This window comes from Octopus bimaculoides, chromosome 4, assembly GCF_001194135.2.
Source record: "Octopus bimaculoides isolate UCB-OBI-ISO-001 chromosome 4, ASM119413v2, whole genome shotgun sequence".
In the NCBI taxonomy this organism is placed as follows: Eukaryota; Metazoa; Mollusca; class Cephalopoda; order Octopoda; family Octopodidae; genus Octopus; species Octopus bimaculoides.
Genome location: NC_068984.1, coordinates 38,110,905 through 38,134,237, shown reverse-complemented (window position 1 = coordinate 38,134,237; position 23,333 = coordinate 38,110,905). Strand labels below are relative to the sequence as shown.

Below are 23,333 nucleotides of genomic sequence, written 5' to 3'. Positions count from 1 at the left end.
AAAGTCAATGTAGAACCTGTATTAAACTTTTTGTGCTTAACTAAGTACTCATAATACTAATAATAGAAACAACAACTAGAAGATGTAGTTCATTCTGACATCTAGTTTCATTCATTAAACTGTGGCCATTCTAGGACACCACTTTTTGGGTACAGTCAATTACACTAACCTACCAGTTCTTAATTTGTGATCTTCAGAAGGATGAAAAGTAAACTAAACTAGAGTGGGATTTGAACTCAGTAATTTCAAATGATGTAAGCAAATACTACACTAAATTTCATCCAATGCTCTATGGTTATTCTATTCAACTGTCATCTTGTCACCTTTCTTCCTATGTCATGCCTACAGAAGTTGGAAATCATTGATCTTCATGTCAGAACCTAAAGATTCATGATTTTTCTTAGGAACGATACAGCAGTAGTTTTCTGCTGGCTTATTTAGTTTACTCTGCAAGTCTCCTGCTTTCTGGAGGTACAATAACTGGTTCATATGACACCAGGGTCCACACACCAGTAAGCATATGTGATATGTTTAGGAACTAGCCCTCCTCCAAGTTCTGTGTACCTTAACCACAAGACCATCTTCTGGTATATGACCCAAAACTGGAGCCTTTGACAGGTACTACCACTCCAGGCCAGAATGAACCTGAGCTACATCTATATACCCCTCAAACTCTTGAACTTCTGAACTGGAGCTTCACAAGTACATGCAGTTTAATATTTTGCCCAAGACTCATCATCTTACTAGAATACAATTATATTTATATTACCTTCAAATTCCTCACAGCACAATGATTTCAAGATTCACTCCAAATTCTGATTCCCAGGGAGCACGTACAGCCTGCATAAGCTGGTTAACACCTCGATTTGTTTCAAACAAAAAGTCCCAATGGAACTCACAACCTGAGATCTCATTTAGGAAATTCAACCGAAGCCGTTTATCATTATTCTTCCAGAGTTTCTAAATAGATTTAAAAAAACAGAAAAAAAAATTAAATAAATTACTAATACCATAGATGCATTTCAGAATTTGAAATGTTTATAATCATCATTTTAATGATCACTTATACTTGTTTGCATAGGTCAGATGGAACTCATTCAGGTAGATATTTTATAGTTAGATACTGTTCCTGTCACCAACCCTCAACTGCTTCTAAGAAAGGTAATATTTTACCATGGCTGGACATGTTTACACAGAAGACTGGAAATAAACAACACTGTTTGTATGACAGTGACACTCATTTAAATCACCACATGATGTTAAGACAAGGCAACATACACATACATATGCAAGTGTATATTATATGTACCACTTTTGTATATACAGTATGGAAAATTTTTGAGATGTTCTTAAATTAAAGTTAAAACACACAGATAAGACACAAAGTGGGAATGTGCAACAATTTTTTAAAATTCTACAATTTGGTATAAAAATACAAATTTGTGAGCTGGATTCTGTTGAAGATACAATATAGTAATGGTTGTTATAAATGAAATAATGAGTTGGTGTGAGTTCGAGTTCCAATGGCAACTTTCATTTTATTCTCTCTATCTACACATTTCCTTTCATTTAAAATGTAAACTTTGCATGCAGTATCAATATAGTTAATGTAAGACTAAAGTCTATGCCTGGTTCAGAAGAGAAAAGCAAATTTTTGGGAAGCAGTTCTAGCTATGTTACAGTCAGTAAAGGTCACTGAAGATGTTGACTTTGTAGCATTTGCAGCAACTTTTAAAAGTATACTATTCAAGAAAGGGTGAGGTACAAGATTGTTTTCTGGATATGAGCAGTGATTGTGTCTTTGTACAGTTAAAGAGATTACATATAACAAAATACAATATACCACTTTGTTTTAAAAAATAGTATTTTTTTTTTTTGCTTATGAAGTGTTTTGATCAGAAATGAGATGTGAGAAATTTGTTAAATTCAGAATAAAGAATTTAAATAAGATAAATCTCAGAGAAAGAAAATGTTCATCTTACCAAACTGGTGATATCAAGAATGATCTGCTTATCATGAATAACAAATTGTGGACAGATACTTTCAGGTGGCATTCTTGGTTGCAATCGAGGCATCGGCCATTGGTGATCTTCTACTATAAGGTATAACAAAGGTCCAATGAGGGCTACTGAAACTGGTAACTTCTGTTCACCTGAATAACAAAACAAAGTAATTTTTAGCATCATTGATTTAAACTCTTGTTTTGTTTTTTTTTGTTGTTGTTTTATATTAATTAGTTAGAAGTAGAAGTGTAAAACTTGTAAAACTTTACAGATAAGATTGATACAGATGATGTGACTTTCAACTTCTTGTGAGTGTTGATAGCCATAAGGAAAATGGTGATTAGAAAGAATGCTACAGGTTTATAGCTCTTGAGATAAGTGATTCAGCAGCAGTATAATAGCATGTGGTCTAGAAAGTGAGATACCATTGGAATGACAAGAAAATGAGAGGTGAGAGTTTGTGTGAAGATGCCACACAACTTTATTACAGAGTAGCAGATATCATAGTAGTGGTGGTGAAAAGAAACAGGGAAGAAATATATCTGTGAGCTCGCTGTTGTTTCATGCTTGTAAGTTGAATGGCCTTTTGGATGTGATACAGGATATTTTTGAACACTGCACTTGAATGAGATGTGTGGACAATATTCTAATGTGGGTTGTACTTGGGTTTTGTGGAGGTTCAATAGCTGACCAGGTTTGTCTGGTCCTGAAGGGAAAGCTTAGAGTTCAGAACGCAGATAAGAATAAATCCATATAGAGAGAAAGATTGAAGCATAATAGGTAGGGGTGCTACTTGACCAATGATGCAATTGTACTCAAAATGTGATATAAGAAAATAAATATAAAACAATAAATTTGAAAAAGAAAAAACAATTATTTGTATTATATTATCATCTTATTTTGTGTTTGTGAAATTTGTAATGAGTTAATGGTCTTTGAGTGAAGACACATGGCTTAATGGTTAGGAGCTCGGGTTTGCAATCACTAGGCCACAAGTTCAAATCTCAAACCAAGTGATGCATTGTGTCCTTCAGCAAAGTACTTCATTTCACATTGTTCTCATACACTCAGCTGAAAATAAGTACAAATGATACCTGGACTGGTATCCCATTCAGGGAAGAAATTTGTACTCTCAACTTAGATGCTTTATCTATCTGGATAAGCTCTGGCTTCATGATTTCATAGGATTGAGATAGACTTTAAAGGTTAGGACTAAAGTACTATTTTAGTCCTCATTAAATAGAAAAAAATGAAGTTATCAGAAAATGCTGAAAAATTACCACAGTGTAACTGTGGCAAATACACTAACTGAATAAAATATTTGATATTATTAAGTAGATATCCTTATTTCAAAGAAAGAAATCAAAAGCTTGATTTTGTCAAAGAAGAATATTGGGTTGTCAGATAAATTTGTTTTTTTTTTCTCTATTTGGCACTCTATCATCATATGTCTAAAAAAAAAGGTATAATTTATTCAAATTTCAAAAGCAATAAACAAAAGTTGTAGACAAAGAATAGATCTACAAAAAAAAAAAAAAACATAAAACACTATGATAAAAATGGCTTCCTTGTTAATTCAAATAACATCGGAAAAGATTAAAATAAAAATAAAAAAAAAAGAATGAATTTATGTGGCAACCCAATAATTTAAAAAGAATGTACAAATAATAACCTTTCTCATCTTTTAGTTGTGTTGTTAAGACATAAACCGAAATACTTTTCTCAGGATGATCCACATCAACCCCTTTGTTTTCACTGGCGTCATTTTTCTTTAGCAGGCGACTTAGATTCTTAGTGGTTTCATGATGGTACAAGCAAACCTGTACAGGCTTCATATGGCCCATATTGCTGAGTCGTTTTGTTAAATCTAAGAGATTTCAAAACAAAACCAGTGTAAAATTTAAACAACAACAACAACAAAAAGAAAGAAATGCATTGCAATTTGAAACAGGATTTGAAATTCAATAAAATATTTTTCTAAAGACAATTTTATTTTTAATGAGTAAATAATTTAGTTTTACTACAATAATGTTTCACTTATAGGCTGGTAAGATAGTATGCATAACAATAAAAGATCTGGTAAAAGTTCCTAAACTGACAGGGATCCTGGATTGCCAATGACTATTTTTATCATTTAGAGATTCAATAAATGATATGTTGAAATAGTTTCTTGTTGCTTTCCCCAGGCTAATAAAAGTAATTGATCTCAGCATGGCAAGCTAACAAAGATAGAAAATAATTACACAACACTCTGTACTGTTTGTAGTATAGCACAGTGTTTTCTGTTACCAATTTACAACTAGATGAGATGAGTTATGAGTTAAATACATATTTCATGGGTACAATATATGAAACTTCAAGCATTCGATTGCTAATACATTAAGAACTCAACTACCTACATCACCTTCAAAGATGTGAATGCATTCAAACAACTTAGGTTGATGTATTTAAGTGTCATTAAATTTTTAGTATTTACCTATTCAGGACTGAGTATTAATATATTGGGAAAAGCATGCCTTTGAGGTATTGAACTAGGTAAATATATACACAAACGTTGAGACAAGTGCAATAAAGTAGAGGAATCTTCCTTATAGGCTGAGTATTCAAATCACTTTTTGACTACCATGGAGTCATTTTACTTTGTTTATGTTGTTAGGACTTCTATGAAAGTCAGAACTACCACAACTTTGTTTCTTTCCTCTTCTAAAAATGTCTGGTTTATGTCTGCACTCAAAATAATGTTGAGTGCCATCATATAGATGTAAAGTCATATGAAACCCATTCTGTACAGCCCTAAGGTCAATAGGGCTCATCAACCATTCAAGAACAGTTATTAATTATGAATTACAACAATTAGCAATTATTCTAATTATGAATATTCAAGTTGAAATTATTTGTGATATCTGCTATTTAATTTTATAAGACCTATATGTGACATAAATAACTTATAATCATTTTAAAAAACTATAAAAAAAAAGTAAAATTGTGACTTCTTACCGAGAAGAACATTAATGAAATTCCGGCAGATATATTCATCTCTAATAAGAAAGGAATAGCTAGCACAATCTTCATCAAATTCAAACCGTAAACTTTGGTGGCCCAAACCAATGTCTAAGTACTTCAAATCTGTGATTGGATGTTTGGAATGTAACTTAACAAACTTTTCTGGATTCTCACTAAATGAAAAATGATAAATATTAAAATATAATTCTAACATTGTAGACAGATTAGAAAATCAATATAACAATGGGGATAATAATCATTGAAATAATTTCATCTTATTTGCTTCTAACTGAAATGCAAAACTCCTGCCAGAAAAACACTTATCAAAGTATTAGTTATGCTATAAGACATTACTTGATTAATTACCAAATATTCTACATTGGTGTATTCATGATAATCCTTTCTTATACAACATTATGAAGCTACTAATTTATAGTTTGTTTTTATTTAATGTAATGTTTATTTATTTCTAACATCATCTGGCTCAATTATTTAAAATGGTATTCATGCCCTAAAATCTGAACTTTGGATGATGTTTTATTAATCAAGTTTCAAGTTCATCTTTTTGTCAATTATATGAATTTCTTTCCAGTTTCTGTAACATTATTTAGACGAAAGGCAAATAATTTTCCATCAGAATAACGGTATTTGATAGCATAAAAGATGCACAGGCATATTAAACATATCTCAATTTCAGCAGTACATATTCAAGAAAGTTTTAGTGCCTTAAAACATGTAACATAGGCCCAACTTTGCATATAGGACACAGGGTGATTTTTTTTGAGACATTTTTAAAAAAAAAGCGCACCATATATACCATCAAGCATGGTATTATTTCCCAGGTCAGATGTTTAATCTTCTGCTAGGAAAAAGTAAAGCCAATAAAGTTAAGTCTTTGTCAATTGTAATTTCATTCACATCTAGGACATTTCATTACAATGACCCCAGTACTTGACATACTTTTTCAGACATGGAAGGATGAATGGTAAAACTGACTTTGGAAAATAAAGAGGTTAAATAGTGTAGGTATTTAGATCAACATCCTAATGATTCTGTCAATCAACTTCTTAAGTATTTTCTTAAATATATAATATAATGTCAGCAATAGGGTATGAGCCAATGATTGATGAGTCTCAAGCATTTATCAAATTAAAATATAAACTAGAAATTAATTGTGATTTTAACTGGGTTCTTTTTTTAATATTTGTTCATTTATTTATTTTATAGTTATTCATTTACAGAATTTCTTACCTAGGATTAGCTCCATGAAGCCGAAAAATAAAAATATTCATAGTGGACAAAACTAGTAAACCTCTATATTCTCCAATGATGTGCTGGACAATTTGACACTGAAAATAAATGGAATTAAAAATACAGATGTCTTTGAAAAACAGCAAGCACTCATTTTAAGTACAAAACAAAAATTCAAATTTCCAAAATTCACACCAGTTTCAAATAAATTAAGAACACACCTGTTATTTCAATTATATTTTACATAAAGTTTTTTAACTCAGAAAATAAAAGAAATGGGAGAAAATTAAAAACATCAGCCTAGCAGAATGGAAAGTAAGATGTGGACATGTAATGTGAGAAAAGCTGATCAGAATAATTGGGAGGAGTAAGTAGACCACCACAAGGTCCACTCTTTGTTAGGGTGTGGTAGCTTGTGTACCTCAATGACCCTGAGCACTATGCTAGCAGGATACAAGCTCCTAGTAAGACCTCATGTGCTGGATAGGTTACAGGTTAGAGGCTAAACTAATATCACTTCTTTCCTGAGGTGATAATGGGTTTGCATAGGACAAACAAGGACCTAGAAAAAATCAAAGTCACATAAGCTTTGATGACAATCCAAAACCAACAAGAATTGGGAGAGGAAGCCCTTTCCTCAAAGAAACATATGGAGCCCCCTATATTAAGGAAGTGACCCTGAAAATACAGTCCAGAGCCTAGAACAGTTGAGAAAAGTCATTAATAGCCTACAATCCATAAGGAGTGAAAAACTTAACAAAAAAAAAGTAAAAGTTAGTAGTAATCAAAGTTAAAGAAAACTCAAAATTTGGGAGATTACATTGACCTAAGAAAAAAAAGAGCATCTAGTTGAAAAATCATACAATATGGCTATACTGGAAATGTACTAAATAAATACTAATGAGGTAGTTCTGCAACTTTTTCAACTTACTCATTTTCCATCAGCCAACACAGAAAAAAATGCATTATCAGGGATGTGAACATCAGAACTCAATAATCATACTTTTTTTTATTATTTGCAGAGCTTTAGGGTTAAGAAAAATATTCACTTTGTATACAAAGTCAGGAAATGTATCAAAAAAGGATATTAATATATTTTAGCTAATTATTTAGATAACGGTGATTTAAGTATATCTGAATAGAAGCATTTTGTCTGTTGTGCAAATGATTCTGCCAGCTTGTCACCTTAATAATAACAATGATAATTGTTTCAAATTCTGGCACAAAACCAGCAACTTTAGAGGGAGGGATTAATCAATTACACTGACCCAGTACTTATTTTACTAACACCAAAAGGATCAAAAGTAAAGTCAACTTTGGCAGAATTTGAACTAAGAATGTAAAGAGCTCTAAGAAACGCCACTAAGCATTTTGTCCAGTGTACTAACAGTTCTGCCAGCCCACCACCTTAATAATAATAATAAAAATGTCAAATACAATGGATTGAATAAAAATGGCACCAAAAACAGTGTACACAAGGGCAGGTGTGGATTATCAATGCCTTGGCTAGCAACCCACCTAGTGATGGTGTCGTGATGAAATTACTGGTGATTGCACAACCTTACAAATGCTACCTTTAAATGAGTGATGTCGAAATTAAATAATAACCACAACTGCGCCAATGGGACTGGTGATGTTAACAGTAAAGGTGCCGCATACAACAGCCAAGGAGCATCTGATCAAGCTCTAGCAGGTTGCCATCAAGCTATTAATCATGACCAAAATTGCAGTTAAAAGTGCAAAAGAAAAAGAATGAAATGGGAAAAAAAGTACCCATCATGCCCTTTTGATTCCAGGATCATAAGGAAAGAGGAAGGAAGACAAAAAAATATACAATCCCCAAAAATTTGAAATAGGCAGAATTTGGAGCATGTAAACAGTAAAGATCATGCCTATAATAATTGTTGCACTAGGATCAGTAAGCCAAGATATAGACAAATGGCTGAGGGAGATTGAAATAGAATGCCTAGTAGAGCTCTTACAGAAAGTTTGTCTCTTTGGGATAGCAAAGATTATCAGGATGGTCCAAAGCACTTGAAAGACTGCTGAAAACTTGTGAATACCTAAGGTTACAAGTAGTAACCTGCTAACCACATAATCCCTACCAAGAATAACACTGAACCTGAGACAAATCAAAATAATAATCCTTTCTATCATAGGCACAAGGCCAGCAATTTGGGGGTCAGGAGTAAGTTGATTTTATCAACTCCAGTGATCAATTGGTACTTCTTTTATCAACTTCAAAGAAAATTTGCCAAAACACTTTCACACATTACTTTTATGTAATCAGTGTTCATACAGTGACTGTTTATACATTAATCAGTGTTCATACTTATCTACAGGTAACTGTTTATACATGCAAACACTTTGAGACTAGTAGAACTCTAAAATCTAGCATTTCTTCTAATCTATATGTTGTATGCTAAGAAGAAATAATAGTGATCTTTCTTACCTGGATACTTGAACTAATCCGTTCAGCATGTTGTAAATGTTTCATAACAAGAAACAATTGAATCTGGTGATCCAAACAAGTGCATGGAGTGTCACTATTTTCTTTTCTAATGTCAGAATCTACAGGTTCACTAAGAGCAGTGATGTCTGAGTTGGTGTCTGTGGAATCTGACAATGAGATGATTTCAGCTTGAGGATCATGAGCTGGCCGACTCCCTGTTTCCAATTCTTCAATAGACTGGAAGGAACTTTCACGGTCAGTTCTAGAACTGTTTTCATCTTCAGTTTCCACTTGCATGTTCTGAGCATCAACATCTTCAACATAGATCCGCAAATTATTCCCCTCTACAGTAGTGACAGATGGAAGTGTCTGCTTGTAAACACTTGATATCATACTGTGACAAACATTACTTGTAAGAAAAGAGTCTGGAGGTGTAGCACTTAAACTTGAACTGTTGTCATGAATTCTTTGCTGTACACAAATAGCAGGCGAGGAATTGTGCTCCTTTAGCTTTTCTCTAACCTGTAGCAATGTAGAATTGTCATTAATTCTTTTGTTAGTAAGATAATCTGAATTTTTCTTAGAGTTCTCTTTCTGGAAAGAGAGAGATCGAACATGTCCTTCCAACCATTTTTCAGAATCTTCAAGATGAAAACTTGCTGGTCGTGCTTTATCTAATATCTCGTCTTTATTCTGATGACTACTTAAGCTTTCAGAAGAATGAGATACATCTGAATCTCCAATATAAAATGAATTCCTTGTAGATTTTGAATAAGATCGTTTCCTCATGCCAAACTTACGTTTGAAGACGGGTGAATCTCTGTTCACTGGGGTGGAAGAACCAGAAGATGGAGATTTATCTCTGATGGGAAAAATATAAAAAAAAATAGAATTAAAATATACTTTTTTTCTTTCTTGCAATTAACATTAATATAAAGAATGCATATCTTTTACCATTTTATTTTTCTGCAAATATTAATTTTACTTCCAAGAATAACCAAATAAAATTTTTGTCATCCAAACACTATTTCCTTGTATGCCAGCAAGTAATTTAGTTTTTCTTCTCTAAAACATTTTCTTTATTTTTTTTCTCTTTCTTGTTTCAGTCACTGGACTATGGCCATGCTAGAACACCACTTTTTTAAAGTTTGGTACTTATTTTATTAGCCATTGCCCACCCAAAGGCTATATTACACAGTTGCATTATTTTCCTAGTGTATGTCAAAGCCAGGAAAGGAAGACAGAGGCATGAACAAAGTTAGAAAGAGAGATAAAGAGATGAAAAGGGAGTGAGGATGAAAAAATAACAAGTATGAAGAGAAAAGAGGAGATAGAAAGTGAGAGTTCGTGACATGTAAAATCAAGCAATCTGTATTTATTCCCATCTGCATGCACATGTGTGGTGTGTGTATAAATACAAGAGGAAAAGATAGTGTGGGAGAATAATGAAAAGAGAAAGTGAGAACTAGAGGATGTTAAACAAACCTAAGTCCTCCTTCACTAACACTACTACCACCACTACTAGTACTACCAGCAATACTACTATTACACACCCCTTCATGCTATCTGATAATGTTGTGGCCACCATTCTGGTAGTGGGATTGTCATCGGCATTGATATAGTGGTGATGGTAGTAGTTACAGTGAGGATAGAAGTAGTGGTTGTAGCAGTGGTATGGTCTTAATAACCATAGTAGTGATGGTTGTTATAGAGGTGAGTCATACTAGGAGGTAGTGGTGATAGTGGTTGTTGTAGTGTTGGTAGTGTCAATAGAAGTGATAGTAGTAGAAGTGATGAGGACTGTAGTTGTGATAGTATTGGCTGTAATAGTGATAGCATTAGTCATGTAATAGTATTGATAGTAGCAGCAACAGTACTAGTAGTGGTAGTGGAATTTGTGGTAATGGTAATGTTAATAGTAGTAGTGTTGACATCTTGACTACACATGCACATTAACAATTTAATACATAAGGAAAACTTCAACAACTTTTATCACATTCTCTGTTGTTTTTGATCAAAGGCATTCCAGTTGTAACCATCCTTGTATATCAAGGATTGCATTGCCCATTGTAGTTACTGTGGTGACGATGATGATGATGGTTTTTTTCTGCTATTACCAAACAAGCGTGGGTGGGGTGGGGGGGTAAAGCAGTGATACAAATCCATCTATTTAGATACACACACACATAAGTAATATATACAGGCATCTCAAATAAATAGGCATCATCGTTTTTGAAAGCTTTATTTCTAGAAACAAAATAATTTAATTCAGGGGTTCTCAACCAACTTTTACCTATGGACCCCTTTGATTACTATTTTATTCTGGTGGATCCCCATAGCCATTCAGTGTTTAAAATCGAGTTTTATAGATACTTCTTTCAAAATTCCTATTTTGTTTTTCACACATTAACTTGTGTCGGTTGAACAATGTAAAATGTCAGAGAAAGAAACCTAGCTGTTTCTTGCAATAAATACCAATACAAACATCTAAAGCAAAATTTTTTTCTGGGGCCCTTAAAATATTATTGTGGATCCCCAGTTTACTACTTTGTTGCATGAACCCCAGAAAAATTTTATATGGACCCCAGTTGAGAACCACTGATTTAAATAGTTAACCTGGTATTTAGTAGCCATGCCTTGTGTAGTTTTTAATGAGTTAATTCTTTTGGGCATCATACTAATGAGCAGAATTCATTTACTTTTGAGATGTCTGTGTGTATGCATGTTATCATCATGATCATTTAATATCAGTGTTATAGGCTGCATGAGTTAGATGGGTTGACAGGATCACATATGTATGTGAGAGCTTGAGACAAAACAAGCTATAGTCTATCAAATAACCAGATAATTATATATGTGTTGCATGCTTCAATATGTGTATGTATACATGAGAATAAATATATCAAAGGAACATAATTACTATATTCTCTACATTGATTCTATCTTCCAGCCTCTCTGAGCCTTAACACAATAGAAATTTACTGACAGAATTTACATTTGGCTCTTTAGCCACTCCTATAAATAAATAGCTATTGTTTTGCTTCTTTACAAGTGTGGTGAATTAGAATAAACAGACTAAATAGTTTGCAATATTAAGTCTTGTCTGTCTTGAATCTAAGCTCAAAGTCCATCAACACTACTTTACATCTTCCCAAGAAAAACTACTATTCATATGCTGAGATGCTGAAGTTAAATTAGTTGATTGTACCCATCCCTAAAAAAAAATTTTTTAAAAAAGAAAAAAAAAAGAGCAGCTTGGTCCATTGTTGTTAGAATGAATGAATGATTTCAAATTTTGGTCAGCAATTTCAGTGGGAGGGGATAAATCAATTACATTGACCCCAATGCTAAACTGGGATTTATTTCATTGATCCCAAAATGAAAGGTAAAGTTGACCTCAGTAGGATTTAAACTCAGAATGTAAAGATTCAGAAAAAATACCAGTAAGCATTTTCTCTGACAAGCTAACAGCATGTTGCTTTCTTTGTCAGAATGAGTTAATGCTGCTTTCTATTTATTTTGTATTTTATTTTATATTTTTGGTATTTAGTATATTAACAGCTAATTAAACATTTTGCTATAAGAAAGAGATTCTTATTTAAAATTATACAAACAGATCACAGATATCTAATAGAATTGTGGTTTGTAAGAGATTGAAAGTTGCTCATTGAAAATCTGTATGATCTATCCACAAAATCACACATGGCAATTGTGCTCAGAGCCATATGAAGGTGAAACAACTACTCTTCGACATTCTTAGAATACAGGGAATAGCTGCAATAGTGTGTATGTCAGAACACCTCAACCTTTTGTAGCTCAGCACCTGCTTTCACAGACACTACTATTTTACAAATGTTCCCTTCATGTATTTTGAGAGAAAAAAAAATGGTTATTTCAATTAAAAAGAAGCTAATTTTTGTTCAGTGACTTTTTTTTTTGTTCTTTCATTATCCATATTTTCTTTTACTATGACAGACACTTTTAGAAAATTCTGTGGATTAATGCTTTCTATGTTAAATTTTATAGAAATTATGAAAGAAGATGAGAACTTATACAATAAAATTATAAATTATATTGATCTTGACAGATCATCCATCATATTTTCTGCTCACTGAAAACACAATGGCCGATTCATAGTTTGATCCCAACAAAGATTTCTTTGAAAATATTTTAAGAAAAATCATGATCCCTCTAAACCCACCTTACCCCTTAACATTTGCTGCCCTCTTATAAGCATACAATGCCTAAGCAGGCAATATCAACCAAATTAAAAACCACTGTTCTAGAACAAATCAGCTTTGCACACAACAGGAGTTGAATTACAATTTTTTCTTGTTTATATAATTTCAAAATAATACTACAAAAACAAATAGTAAAATTCAGTTATTTTTTCTAAATCAAAATTTAATTTGTTTTATGATAATGAGTTGTAGAAGTATACATGAGAATAAATATATTACTGTAGTTGTTTTTCAAAGACTTGATCAAGAAATATGAGCAAACAATGTAATTTTGACATGTCAACAATCATACTTTATTGATACAATGAAGAGAAGCTTTAAATTGTGCTTTATATTCAAAGAAAGAACACAAATTTGATGCTAAAAGCTTCCTTGCATAAAAATTTGCACTCCTATTATCAACATTGTGTTCTCATAAGCAAATCTAAAAATGATGAAATATACCCATTTTTTTCAGCAATATCTTAAGTGATAAGAATATATAGGTGACGTTTTGTATTGAATATTATATTTCTATTATTGCAGGTTTGCAATTGGAGCAGTGAAATTGAAGCTAGAATAGATTCTTGAAGAATACATTGTTTCCAAGAAAGAGATACTAAGAAAGCTTTAGTATTGTTTATAGGAAGAGTAACACAAGATCATCAAGAAAAGAATAGACAAGTGTATTGTGTGTGTTCCCATACTTGGGATTGTGCCTCCCTCTTTAGTCTTCAATACAAAAACTTAAGAGAAATTAACAATATTCATGAAAAGAATAAAAAAAAATTTTTTTAAACTAGTGGCTGATCTGATTTCATACGTTTGCTTGCTCTAACTTGTATTGGATGTTGATAAAACTACACCAAACAACTGCTTTTTATATAAACATACACCATAATTAAAACACTCAATAGCTTCTACTTCTTCACTTACTCCACTCTATCTCTCCAATAATTAACTAACATCTACAGTTAACTGCCAACAGGAATGCTATGCATTGCTTTGTTTCAAATTACAGACTGCTGCAATTATAAGTTGCTGTAAAAAGACCAACCAAATTTCTTTTCTTCTACCTCTCCACAATGTGATGTAAGATGAGACAGCTGGAACAGAATCTTTGAAGTTAATCTAACCTAGACTCCTAAAAAAAAATCTGATGTAATTAAGCAAATAAGTAGGGCAACCATATTATCTAATCAACATCTTCATAGATTAGAAATATTCTTTTTTTAAGCTACTATATGGAATTTAATTTACTTCTGCACTAGAAGTCACAATAAAATTAATTTAGTTCATTTAGTCTTCTTTATTTGAAACAAAGTTAAGAAAATGCTTAGATGCACAGATATGTTTTAAGTTTTTACTAGGCACAGAACTTGGATTCCAACTTGGGGCTTCTATATTCACTTATGTCTTGTGTATGAATTTAATCATAATCGATAACTTGCCCGCAGATTTATTCTTGACACAGTACATGAATTTTGCACAAAAAGTTCTCATAGGCACAGGAGTGGTTGTGTGGTAAGAAGCTTGCTTCTCAACCACATGGTTCTGGGTTCAGTCCCACTGCATGGCACCTAGAGCAAGTGTCTTCTACTATAGCCTCGGGCTGACCAAAACCTTGTGAGTGGATTTAACAGATGGAAACAGAAAGAAGTCCATTGTATATATATATGTGTGTGTGTGTGTGTGTGTGTGTGCGTTTCTGTGTTTATCCCCGCCACTATTGCTTGACTTTAGGTCCCCGTGACTTAGCAGTTCGGCAAAAGAGACCGATAGAATAAGTACTAGGCTTACAAAGAATAAGTCCTGCAGTTGATTTGTTTGACTAAAGGCGGTGCTTCAGCATGGCTGCAGTCAAATGACTAAAACAAGTAAAAGAATAAAGAATAAATAAAAGAATGCTTTAAATGGATTTTGATTGGAGCAAAAATTAAACTTATGTACAAATAATGGATATTTCATAGGAATTTTGGTGTTTGGTCGAAAGTCAAACCTGTTCAAGTAGACATTTGGTCAAAGATGATTTAGTTGAGATCATCCAGTCTTTTTGCAGGTCCTTATTTTTTTTAAAAAAGTAGGATATAATTTAAGATTTGGTTGTTTTTTTTTAGCAGGTTGGATAATAATGTAGAATTCTTCACTGGTTTATTTTTCAGTTTAGTTGCCACAAAGATTCTCATTCATACAATAGAAAAGTCTCACAACTTTTGAGATTTAATAGCAAACAGCTCAGCCTAATTTTGGAGAATATTCTTACCCCCCACCCCCAACACACACAAACATCAGCCCAGGACCTGGGGAGTGCAAGTAAACTCCCTAAATTTTTTTATTTTATGGTGGTGGGGCAATGAAAACACTGGACATCTTGGATTGGACCTGGGTTCGCACTCCACAAAGCAAATTTTGTTCCTGCATTTATGCACACAAATAAACACCAGCCCCCTTTTAAAATCATCAAATGTATAAAGGAAATAAACACTTGATAAAAAAAAACAACAAATGAACACACCTTCCCTTGGTTAAAGATATATTACAAAATTAGTCAAAAATCTCTCCTATGTAAAAACCACTCCTGCACACAAAACTACTTTTATATTGCAAAATTATTAACAATTTCTAAAAGAATTTCCTTCCGTCACTCTTGCTATTGTTTTACTAACATTTGGAACCATTTGTGATGAAAATACTTGATAAAGAGTCAAATGTAACAACTCTCCCATCCCTCCCCCCCAAAAAAAACTATATACTTACATACGAAGCAAATGTTTAATAATTCTCATCTTGTAACCTGGCTGGCTGGAATTGCTTCTTTCTATTACTAACATATTTTGAAAAGAATATGACTATCTGATGTCTTTTACTCTAAAAGTTACTTCATTTCTATACAAGAAGAAACCTTTACTCCAGTGGTTTCTAATGTTTACTGGCTGCATCACAATCTCTCTCATTTCTATATTTATGGTATGCAACACTCTTGTTTAACTGCAATAGAGAAAATGGCAGCCTCGGGGGAAATCTTACATCTCTCATGATACTGTCTATCACACCCAAGGGAAGAGGTTCCCAATGTGATACTCACAAATATAGTATGGCTAAGTGGTGGGAGAGCATGGGCTGTGTTCAAAATTCTCAAGAACTACAACTGTATAATTACTAAGTCTCTTTCTTTCTCTTTCACTTTCACACACACAGACACATCTTGTAACTGAGAGATGAAACTGGGAAACGGAGTTAATTTAGCAAAGACCAAAGTTGTTGGTGAATAAATGGTTTGAGTAGACAGACTTTCAAAGGGTTAGAGTCAATGAGAAAATTCATTTACATAAAAGGGGTCCTTGGAGAAAAAGCTGAGTATCACAGTTCGAGGGTTTCATGACACCCTAGTTGGAAACCACTACTTTAGGCAGTCAATCTACTAGAAGTAGCAAGTAATGTCTCCTCGGATTACATCCTACCTGTTTAGAAAAGAAAGGTAGGACACATAGGACAACACAAAAACAACAAGATGAGAAAAACTGAAATACTTTTGATCATATAATTCCTTGTTCAGGGTTAGCTTGGTACTAACATCATCATCATCAGCGTTTAACGTCTGCTTTCCATGCTAGCATGGGTTGGACGATTTGACTGAGGACTAGCAAACCAGATGACTGCACCAGAGTCCAATCTGATCAGGCAGAGTTTCTACAGCTGGATGCCCTTCCTAACACCAACCACTCCAAGAGTGTAGTGGGTGCTTTTACATGCCACCGGCAAAAGGGCCAGTCAGGCAGTTCTGGCAACAGCCACACTCAAAATGGTGTTTTTTTACGTGCCACCTGCACAGGAGCCAGTCCAGCGGCACTGGCAACGGCCTCGCTCGAATGTTTTTTCACGTGCCACCGGCAATAACAGTAAATACTTTACTGGATTTAAATCAACAACCAGCTTTCTACTCCAGTTAGAATTGACTTAAGTCACCAAATTCTAATATAACCCAACTTTAAACCACTCACACATGATATGGAAGTAGGATTCAAATGCTTCTGCAGGAGTGAGATTATGGATCATAATTGGTTTCACCTGTTGGGATCCTTTCTCTTCAGTTATATCACTGATATTCTTGAGAAAGGCTTAAAGATATCACAACTTCCCTTACACATCTCACTCTCCCATACCTATTATCAGGAATTCCTAGGAATTCACCAAGCATCAGTTCTGAGCCTTCTCTTGTTCATCATAGTCCTCCAGGATATAACAGAAATTTAAGACAGGCAGCCCTTGGAAGCTTCTCTCTGCTGATGACCTTGTTCTCGTAGCTGAATCAACTAGAGAAAAAATTTCAGGCATGGAAGCAAGTTCTGGGATCAAAGAGCCTTAGAGTTAACTTAGCAAAGACCAAAGTCCTAGTAAGTAGGAAAACTGATAAATTACTAATCCCTTCAGAGAGGTGGTCCTGCTTGATATATAGAAAAGGTGTATGTAGAAATTCCATACGCAGTGTACTTAGAGCAAGCTATGGATCCATAAAAGGTGCAGTGGTATTGCAGGAAGGTTAACAGAGAAAGTAGCATTTGTGTGTGGCAGATCTACAAGTGCATTAAACATTAAGAATGTACAGAAAACAGATTTCCTCAAATGTCTGGAGGGGATTCTTAGGAGTAGTAGATAGCTTCTGTTACCAAGGTGACAAAGTTAGCAGTGGAGGAGGAAGCTCTGAAAGTATAGTTACTAGGATAAGAACAGGCTGGGCAAAGTTCAGAGAGCTACTACCTTTGTTGGTAACAAAGAGCTTCTTATTCAAAATTACAAGCCGACTGTATGATGCCTGTGTACAAACAGATATGCTACATGGCAGTGAAACATAGGCTGTGACTACAGAAGACATATGGAAGCTTGAAAGAAATGAAGCCAGCATTCTCTGCTGGATGGATAATGTCAGTGTGCATGTATGATGGAGTGTAAATGATTTAAGAAAAAAGTTGGGTTTAAGAAGCATCAGATATAGTGTGCAAAAGAGAAGACTGTGCTGGTAAGGTCATGTGATGTGTATAGGTGAAGACAGCTACAGAAGAAAGTGCTGATCTCTAATTGTGGAGGGAACATGTGGAAGGACTAGACACAGAAGATGTGGGATGAAGTGGTAACAAATGGTCTACAGATGTTGAGTTTCACATAGATGAGAAGAACCAAGACTTCTGGTGATTTGCTGGGCTTGAGAAGACACATCAAGTTGAGTAAAATAGTGGTCATCCATACATACAGACATGTCATTCATAGACACACCCTCCCCCTCACACATATACACACATAACCAGTCCTCTGTCAAAACTTCCCCTCCCCCAACTCATCTTCCCATCACTACGACCACCTGCTGCAGACCCTCCCTTCCACTCTCCTTCATGCACCTCACTCACGCAGCTCTCTCCACTCTCCCTTACATGCCTCTCCATGTCCTCACATATCTACCACACCTCCCTCTCAGCCATTCTAATTTCTCTCACCATCACTTGTTACAGTCATGTCTTCCTCATCTCTAAACCTCAACCCTCACACTCTAATGGAACATCCCCCTCTATCCACTCTGCACTACTTATATTATCACTGTTCCCTGTGGGTAGGTCCCAGTACATTTCCAGCACCGTATATTTCTCTCTCCCTCACTCTGACTGCCTTTGTTCCTCTATCATACTTAAACCTCTCGCCTGACACACAGCCACTTCCCTCAGCTGAGAGGTCTCTGTCTTGCAAGCTACTTGACAACCCCACTGATGCTGATATCATGTAAAAAGAAGCAGTGTTGGTGCTACATAAGAAGGCCAGTAATGGTGTTACATAAAAAGCACCAGCGCTGGTACCATGTAAAAAGCACTCATTACACTCTGTGAAGTGGTTGATGTTAGGAAGAGCATCCAGCTATAGAAATCATACCTAAACGGACAATTGGAGTCTGGAGACCTGTGTTTGGATAACTATCTGTCTAGTCATGTTTACACAATGTATATACATCTATATTCGTATAATTATCTATCTAATTATGTTTAAATAATGTATGTACATCTTGGTTGGACAATTACGCATCTATGTCTATCAAGCCAAGTCTTATTTCAATATTAAATTAGTTGGGTTTCTTTTAGCCCCAGGTCTGTCAAAAATCAAATCAACCTTTGATCAAAAATGTTCCACCATTTTTTTTTTAACATAGTTCATCCAGGTTACATCCTTTAATGTATCCTGTCTTTCTTAAAATGGTTGAGTATGATTTGAAGGAGATTTGGCTGATATTTCTAGCAGGTTGAGTGATCATATAGATGTTTCGTCATTGACTCTTTCAAATCTAATGTATTAAACCATAGACTGTCATGCCTGTATAAGTTGTTAGAGTGACAGTCTACTAGTTGAAAAGGCAATAGTATTATTATTATTATTATTATTATTATTATCAACTAGCTGGCCCCATACTGTCAAATATGATGGCTAATTGTAGTATTTTATATAAATAAATTAGGGACATGTATAAACTGTTAAATTAAGATGTGTATTTATAATATACCTTTCAACTGCAGTTGTTCCATATTCTTGATACACTCAGGCAATAATTATTTTCTCTAATGAGTTTGTATATGATTGTGTAGCTGTGTGTGATAGTAATAATTATTTGTAACACAGATAGAATATGGATGGTAAATCAAATTAATACACTTGTCCATGTTATCTAGTGGTTGTCTTTTGAGATGACATCAATCGTTTGTTACTGAAAGAACACTGGTTCACACACACAAACATTCACATACTTCCCTTGTACACATGCACGCATACACACATATACTCACCCAGTTGAAATGCTGTTTGATTTTTCTTTCCAGTGTTGAATGTTCACCATCCCACTTCCATTGCACACACACACACACACACACACACACAAACATTCACATACCTCCCTTTTACATACACACACATATACTTAGAGTTGAAAGGCTGTTTGATTATTTTTCACCATAGATTTTCCATTATCCCACTACTAGTTTGCCACCACCCCTTCCTTCCTTCCTTCTTTCCTTCTTTATTCATCTATCACTCCTTCCTTTCTCATTCATATGTTGTGATGGAGAAACACACAAGATTATTATTATAGTAGATAACCAAAACATTTCCTAAGTTTGTATCCTGTTACCGTTTCCTAAATTTTAGAGAGGAATAAAACAATTTGAACCATGTTTTAACATATTAAAGTTATGGAAGTTATAGCATATTATGGAAATCATTGTGTGGGTAATTTAAAAGAGGTGCTGTTTGTAAATTTTGAACTGAATGATTGAGGAAAGTGATGCAGAGGCTGAATATGAAGATCAGTGACTAAGGTAAGAAGTGCTGTAGTTCACTAGAGTGGCTAACATTAAAAGTAATGTGGTTGAGGTAAGAACATTTGCTGATTAGTTGTTGCTACTAGACTACAAGTGAAAAAGGTCGTTAATTACAATCCTACCATTTTTGTATCACATTGTAGTCTTAAGCAAGGTACATTACCTCTACATGCTGCAGTCATCTTGGCTGAAAATAGATACCAGTCCCACAAAATTGTTGAGCAATTCACATTATCATTGGGGAGGGAAAATCTGGGTATAGTACAATTCATGAAAATACATGCATTTGCAGAAACGTTGAAAGCCATGTTATCATGGAAAGAATAGAAATGTACAGTAGTTAAATTGAATTAATGAAAGAAGAAAAATAACAACAATCGGAAGCATAAAATAAGGAAATGAAAGAAATATACAAAAGAGGCAAAGAAATGAAACCAAGGCATTAAATAGCAGGAAGAAAGCTTTTAATTCAAAGTTTAGAATTAGATTAGCTTGACAACAGGTTAAAAGTAGTGGGTATTTTCATAACAGGGAAAATAAATACAAACAGGAAGCTGAGGTTAATTGCAAGGGACAAGCAATAAATAAAAAAATAAAAGACATTAGCCATAGTAGATTCAATGGAGAAAGACAAAGTAGATAGAATATGATTGGTCAATTGCTTTTAGTTTAATTTAGTTAAAAATTACATAAATTATTAAATATATACTCTGATGTGTATCAAACAAGATTTATGTTGTTTTTTTTCTGTATGTAGGTAACATGTTTAATATTATAATGTGCTTTCATATGAAAATGTTTTATTTATTTTCATATTTACATATCTTCATATGAAATTAAATATTGCTTTCTGACTTTAACACAACCAAACATTGGTAGGAAAAGGGGAACGGTAACTGAACTTATCTCCAGCACTGATCTTTATCAACTCTGTATAGATGAAAAGCAAAGTTGACTCTGGCAGGGTTTGAACTCAGAATGTAAAACAATTGTAACTAAATTTTGCCCAGCATTTTGTATGACACTCTGCCGATTTAACCATCCACTAGCCTTTGTAATATTGGCTTCAAATTTTGGTACAATGCCAGCAATTTCAGGCGAAGGGCTAAGTTGATTAGATCGATTCTAGTGCTCAATAGGGTAGGTTGTGATATGAGGGAAATTTGACTACTATTCCTAGCATTTAAAGAGGCTGCATAGAGCAGTCATTGTTCACCTGCAACCCGTAAGATTTTCTGAATGATATACCTAAGGAAAAATTACCTTGAATTTTTTAACTAGTGCAGCCTGCCTGTACATAGAATAGAGGTTCCCTTATTGGCTAGATTGAATAGGTTTTATCTTGCAGGTTTACCACTGTTTCACTGGATTCAGTTAAATTTCAAGACAATGCAGTTATTTTTTCTTTCTAGTATTTAGTGTAATACAAATATTTTTCTAAATAATAATACATGGCAGAATTTCTCTAGTTCTGAGCATGGTATATGTTGATATTTTGTTGTGTCTCTGAATAGGCCACTTGTACATGTATCAGTTTATGCAAATATTTCAAAGAGAAAGTTACCTAATGCCAGACTATTGTTCTGTTCAGTAGGACCTTTGTGTCTCATCCACAAAATTAAAACTCAATAGAAACTGGAATTAAGTATCAAACAACCCTTTGAATAACTCCAAATCGTAAAAAGATCTAGGATTTTGACATTTTTTTAACCCTAGAAAGCAGAGAATTTGATGTCAGAATTCATTTGTAAATTTTTAAAAAAATCTCTTATGAACAACAAAAATTAATCTTTTTACTGCAGAAAGCAGATATTCAGAACTAATTTCTGTTGAGATACATTAAGTTTATTGAGGTCAAATGATTTGAAGAAAATTTTTTTCTGCAAGTCAATTTTGGTAGTTAATATATCTACCAAAAATAGCATTATTACTGAAATAACCATGAAATTTAATTTCACAGTGAAAGGGTTAAAATTCACACTTTCTTCCAATGCCAAGTAATCGCATTAAAACATTAAAAAAATTTAGTCTGTCAGTTTCAACTAAATTCATAGATAAAATATTTGTCTACCAATTTTAGTGGAATTGTTAAAGTATTCAAAACAAGTAACAAAAATATTTTGAGTAACACTCCACTTACAAAAATAATTTATCATATCATATCTTGAAATATAATATATAATTTATATATAAAAAATATTGTTTTTGATAAAAATATATTCCTATTTTTATAAAATAAACTGAGTAAATAAAGTTTTCTTATGTACATCTGATATTTTGTTGTTGAATAAAAAATGGAAATGAACTAATAATCATTAATTAAAAGCAGTTAGTTCAGGGATTTAAAATAGAAAAAAATTTAAGATACTTCTGTACAAGGAACATTCAAATAGACATGTATATGGATATATGTTAGCTTTTCCATTGATAACAGCATTTGTGAAAGGAATTGTTATTGTTTTGGGGGTGGTTTTTGAAGCTTGAATAAACAAATGCAATGTATCATAATAATTCAATTAATTTCCATTATTATAATTTTAGCTATTTTCTATTAGCATCATCATGGTCAACTTTTGTTTTCTAAATCAAACTTGCTAGGGAACCAGCTCTTTCAAACAACACCTAAACTATATTGCATATAGCAAATACATCTTTGACATTGCAGATTCTAGCATTATACCAATGCTTAGCCAGGCATCCAGTTAATCATGAACTTATCAGCAAAACAGTCAGATGTAAGCTTGGCATTATTCTTCTCACATTAACACTTGACTTCCTATAATATGACTCTCAAACATGTTGTCTGAATATTTTTAATCCATTTTTTTAATATCTGTATTTCAAGTAGATATTTCAACAGACAGACATTCAAACAACATTCTAATTTAGCCTTAACTTTTTATACATTAGACTAAACAAGAAGTTAACCAATTCTTCTATTACTTTTGAATAAACATTATGTAATTTATAAAAAGCATAATTTCAAGATGTATGCAGTAATTTTCACATCAACTTTTGGAATGAATTCATATATATACATATATATATATATATA

General features: G+C 33.4%; 1 protein-coding gene across 3 annotated transcripts in view; it reads right to left on the bottom strand.

Moving 5' to 3' along the window:
* Positions 1-23,333, bottom strand: part of LOC106878643 (serine/threonine-protein kinase 11-interacting protein) — a 90,721-nt gene that overhangs the window by 10,120 nt on the left and 57,268 nt on the right. For all 3 annotated transcript variants that reach the window (XM_014927947.2, XM_014927940.2, XM_014927927.2), the window contains exons 17-22: positions 8,710-9,571; positions 6,258-6,355; positions 5,001-5,179; positions 3,676-3,870; positions 1,983-2,152; positions 770-960 (exon numbers count right to left, since the gene is read on the bottom strand). In XM_014927947.2, coding sequence (XP_014783433.1) covers positions 781-960; positions 1,983-2,152; positions 3,676-3,870; positions 5,001-5,179; positions 6,258-6,355; positions 8,710-9,571 — 1,684 coding nt within the window. In that variant the 3' untranslated portion in view covers positions 770-780. The remainder of the gene's footprint in view (positions 1-769; positions 961-1,982; positions 2,153-3,675; positions 3,871-5,000; positions 5,180-6,257; positions 6,356-8,709; positions 9,572-23,333) is intronic.